The sequence below is a fragment of the Bidens hawaiensis genome, unplaced genomic scaffold (assembly GCF_021521415.1).
Source record: "Bidens hawaiensis isolate Kalapana, Puna unplaced genomic scaffold, B.hawaiensis_p1.1 tig00037209_1, whole genome shotgun sequence".
Lineage (NCBI taxonomy): Eukaryota > Viridiplantae > Streptophyta > Magnoliopsida > Asterales > Asteraceae > Bidens > Bidens hawaiensis.
The window spans coordinates 57,022-61,697 of NW_027496486.1; the positions used below are offsets into that span (position 1 = coordinate 57,022).

The 4,676-nt window shown below is 41.6% G+C and overlaps 1 protein-coding gene across 1 annotated transcript; it reads right to left on the reverse strand.

Moving 5' to 3' along the window:
• Positions 1–389: 389 nt before the first annotated feature.
• Positions 390–1,551, reverse strand: LOC143589081 (uncharacterized). The gene is made up of 2 exons (XM_077069937.1): positions 1,313–1,551; positions 390–975 (listed from the first exon to the last, which is right to left on the reverse strand). The coding sequence occupies exons 1-2, from the start codon at positions 1,549–1,551 to the stop codon at positions 390–392; spliced, it is 825 nt and encodes a 274-aa protein (XP_076926052.1).
• Between the last annotated feature and the right edge of the window lie 3,125 nt (positions 1,552–4,676).

The following is a 4,676-nucleotide window of genomic DNA, read 5'->3' on the forward strand; positions in this document are numbered from 1 at the left end:
CGAAGATGCAGAATTGTAATTATATATTTTTATAAATCGCATGTATTCGTCTTCCTTGTAATCATCATTAAAATATTGTAATCCCATTTGAACATAAATAAGAATTTGTTTCATCCGGTACACTTTGTTTTATTCTTCATAATATAAGTGTTTGTAAGATCTTCTTACTTGTCAATAAAGGGTTACATGATGCTCTCTGTAAGGACATATGAGTCCCATCTGGTATTTGGACCAGAAAATGTATGTTACATAAAACTAGAATATAGGATTAACAAATCTTTCCTTAAAAAAAGCATAAGCCAAACTAAATTACAAGCAATGTCATTAAAAGTCTTTCTACTAATCTATTAGGCATGCAGGCCAAAATAAAAAGTAAACAGTAAGTCTTGCTAGATGTAACACTCTTTAAACTGTGCCATATTCCAAGTTCTGGGGATTTTAGTCCCATCCAACATCTCTAACTTGTAAGCACCCTTGGACAATACTCCTTTAACTTTGTAAGGGCCTTCCCAAGTTGGGCCCAACTTGCCCGGAGGCTCTTGACCAGAAGCTTCAATGTTGCGGAAGACGAAGTCTTCCGCATCAAATGTGCACTTTTGAACCCGCGAGTCATAGTATTTTTGCAGTTGGCATTTACAGTTATGCTCGCGGATCAGTGCTAATTCTCTCCTTTCTTCGAGGAGGTATAGGTTCATCCGTAATTCTTTGTCGCTATCATTGATCATCAATATTCGTGCGGATGGAACCCCGATTTCAGCCGAGGTCATGGCCTCGGTGCCATAGGTTAAACTGAACGGTGTTTCAGAATTACTTGAATTCTTCTGCGTTCGAAAGGCCCAAAGTACATGGGGCAGTTCGTCAATCCCTTCTTTGATTGTTCGGTTGGTCCGTTTGACCTGACCATTAGCTTGCGGATGGGCTACATATGTGAAAATCTGAGTGACCTGAAGTTCTTTCAGCCACTCTTGTAACTCGCTATCCGCATACTGAGTTCCATTGTCACTTACAAGTTCTTGTGGAAGACCGAATCGACAGATAATGAATTCCCAAAGGAATTTATTGACACTTTATGCCGTAATGGATGATACTGGTATGGCTTCCACCCACTTGGTGAAGTAATCAATGGCCACAATTAAAATTTGACACATCCCGAGGCTTCTGGGAAGGGTCCCATTAAAATTTGGAACGGCCAGGCAGACGTTACCGGAACCAACTCGTTCTTTGGGCGCAGCGTGTTGGGAGCGTGGCGTTGACAAGAATCAAATATCCTGATTTCCTGTACCGGTCTATATGCATCCCCAGCCAGTAGTACCCGGCATTCATGAGTTTCGCTATGACCATTATCGAGCCCGCGTGAAGACCACAGATGCCTTCATGAACTTCCCTAATCAAGTAATTCGCATCCACAACGTCCCCACATCTTAGAAGTGGACCGAGGAAGTATCGCCTATACAAAACTTCATCTTGCATTTGGTAGTTCAAGGCCTTCTGTATTATCTTCCAAGCCACAGCTTTTTCTTCCAGGAGAATTCCTGATGACAAATAGGCCATGATTGGCGTCATGCAGGACTCAATACCTGTTTGAATTACCAGCACTTGATTCTGCGGGATGGATGGTCAATCCAGGACTTCAACACGAATGTCTTTAGCAAAGTGTTCAAAATTGGTTGAAGCTAGCTTGCTAAGAGCATCCGCCGACTTGTTCTTGCTTCTTTTTATTTGAATAACTTTGCATGAAGAGAATTGGAGGATCAAGTCCTTTGCCTGTGACAAATATGAAACCATTACATCGTTCTTTGCTTCATAAGTTCCATTGATCTGTCCGGCGATCAACATGGAATCCTCCCGTGCTTCTAGGTCTTTTACCCCAAGCTTTCTAGCTATTCTTAGGCCCGCCAAAAAGGCTTCATACTCCGCCTCGTTGTTTGTACATTTGAAGTCTAACTTGATGGCGAAAGTAAATTCATGACCTTCGGAATTGACTAGCCTCAGGCCTGGGCCAGATCCCTCGTTGCTCGAAGCTCCTTCCTTGAACAGTGACCAAACTTGCCCTTGTTCAGGAGGTACTTGGGGTTCCTGCTCAACTAAGCATTCTTTTTCTTTGTGTTGTGGAACTTCAGTGAGGAAGTCCACCAATACTTACCCTTTGATTTCTGGCTTGGATTTGTATTCGATTGCATGTTCACCCAGTTCGATGGCCCATTTCGCCAATCGCCCGGACAATTCTGGCTTACTTAATACATTCTTGAGTTTATACCCTGTTAACACATTGATGGGATGACCCTAGAAATACCTGCGGAGACGCCTGACAGCATAGACCAGTTCCAGAACCAGCTTTTCCAGCATCGAGTACCTGGTCTATGGGTCTGTCAACATCCTACTGACATAATAGATTGGCGTTTGAACATTCTTTCTATCTGTTAGTAGTACGGCCCCAATGGCGATATCAGATGCCAACAAGTATAACATCAAAGGTTCTCCTGCATATGGTGCAGTCAGAGTGGGTAATTCCATTAAGCATTTCTTGACCTCCAGGAATGCTTGTTCAGCTTCCGCAGTCCACTTGAAATGTACCTTACTGAGGCAATTTCTCAAATTTGAAACAAACGGGTAAGATTTGGCTCCATGATTTGCTAAGAATTTGTTTAGTGCAACCAATCTCCTGTTAAGTGTCTGGACTTCTTTGTGGGAGGAAGGAGACGGAATGCGGGCTACGGCCTGGACTTTATCCGGGTTGGCCTTAAAACCCGCTCCTGTAACAATCACTATTAATAACTTCCCTTCCTCCATCCCGAAGGGACACTTGGCTAGATTCAGTTTCATGTTGATACTTCTCAAAGTCTCAAAATGTTTCTTCGATGTCTCTCAACATTTGATCTTTTTCGATGCTTTTTATTACCAAGTCATCCATGTATACCTCTAAATTCCGACCAATCTGATTCTTGAAAGCTTGATCCATCAGTCGTTGATATGTAGCACCCGCGTTTTTTAATACAAAGGGCGTCATTTTTTAACAAAATGTACCTTGTTCTGTGCGAAACGTTGTCTTGTCCTCATCACCCGACGCCATGCGGATCTGGTGATAACCTTTATAGGCATCGAGGAAGCATTTAAACATGAACGGGACAACAACATCCACTTTAAGATCAATTTCGGGTAATGGATAACAATCATTTGGGCATGCCTTATTCAAGTCCTTGAAGTCTATGCACATCCGCCATGTTCCGTTACTTTTTGGAACTATGACCGGATTAGCCACCCATGTTTGATACTTGATTTCACGAATGATTCTAGCATGAAGAAGATCTTGTACTTGTTCATTCATAGCTTTCATTTATTCTGGCCCCATCTTTCGCTTCTTCTGAACAATTGGCGTAAACATCGAGTTCACCCTCAATTTGTGTTCCGCAATACTATGCGAGACACCGATAGTTTTAAAGCAAAGATTTCCACATTCTTAGTTAACAACTGCTTCAAAAAAGTTCTTACTATCTCCGAGATAGCAGGTACGATCACAATTGTTTGATTTGGGAATTTTTGTTCAATACCCATTTTTCCGGCTCAGTCCTCTGAACTTGCTTTGGAACTTTGCTAGGTTTGAACTTTCTGTTGCTACACCAGTGTGTGTAGGAACCCCTACTGCAGCGTGAGCTGTAGATGGGTGAGCATTAAAGTCACTGATTTCCTCATTCCCCAAGATGATGTCATGCTTGGACGTCGCCGGTAAGACCAAAAATTCAACTCCTTCCGTTCTTGAATGAATTCCATCACTAAGAGTGACTAGAAAAGATATAACCCCTTGCGGGTGCATCACCTCACTCCCAATCCAGATAAAGGTGCATGAATCGGTTTCAACTTCACCTTATCCTCTTCGTCGAGCTGCTCAAAGCACTGTTCGTACATTATGTCCGATGTACTGCCAGTATCAAAGAAAACATACTGCGAACGATAATGACCAAAGAGGGCAGTGATTATCAAAGGATTCTTGTTGCAAGGTCCTCCATTAACTGTTGGAAAAATCACCAGTCGTTTTTCCATTCCTCGTCCAGAAATTCTCTCCTCTTCCCACCAACTTTGTGTCCACCTTGGATTATGTGAACATTCAGATCCTTAACTTGTTTTTTGTACGGGCCCTAGTTCTCTCACGCGGGAGCTTTACCAGTCCCTGGTTTTGCATTTTTTATCAAATGTCCAAGTTTTCGTGATTTTACTGCTGCTTCAATCTCATTTTTCAAAGCTACACACTCGTATGTGTTATGCCATATTGTCACAACCTCAAAATCCACTAACGGAGTTTTACTGCCAGAGGGTATGAACTAACAGGATCGGAATCATTAGTTATAATCAAACACCATATTTAAAATTTTCAAAACCAACAAGACATCAAGTCTTAAATGAAATGTGGAAGCGTAAATTGTAAAGAAAAAATGTTGCGCCACACATGACAACTTAAAAACCCAAGTAATCAAGATAAAAATTAAAAGATGTTTTTAAAGAAATGGTGTTCAGCGAATGCATGTCCTATACCGTGCGCCCACATCCGCTACCTGAGAATAACACACTAAAAGTGTCAACATATGGTTGGTGAGTTCACAAGTTTATACAAATAAAGCGTTTACGTTTTAGCATTACCAGATAATGTTAAGTCAATTATATATCAATTGGTAGCTAACCTA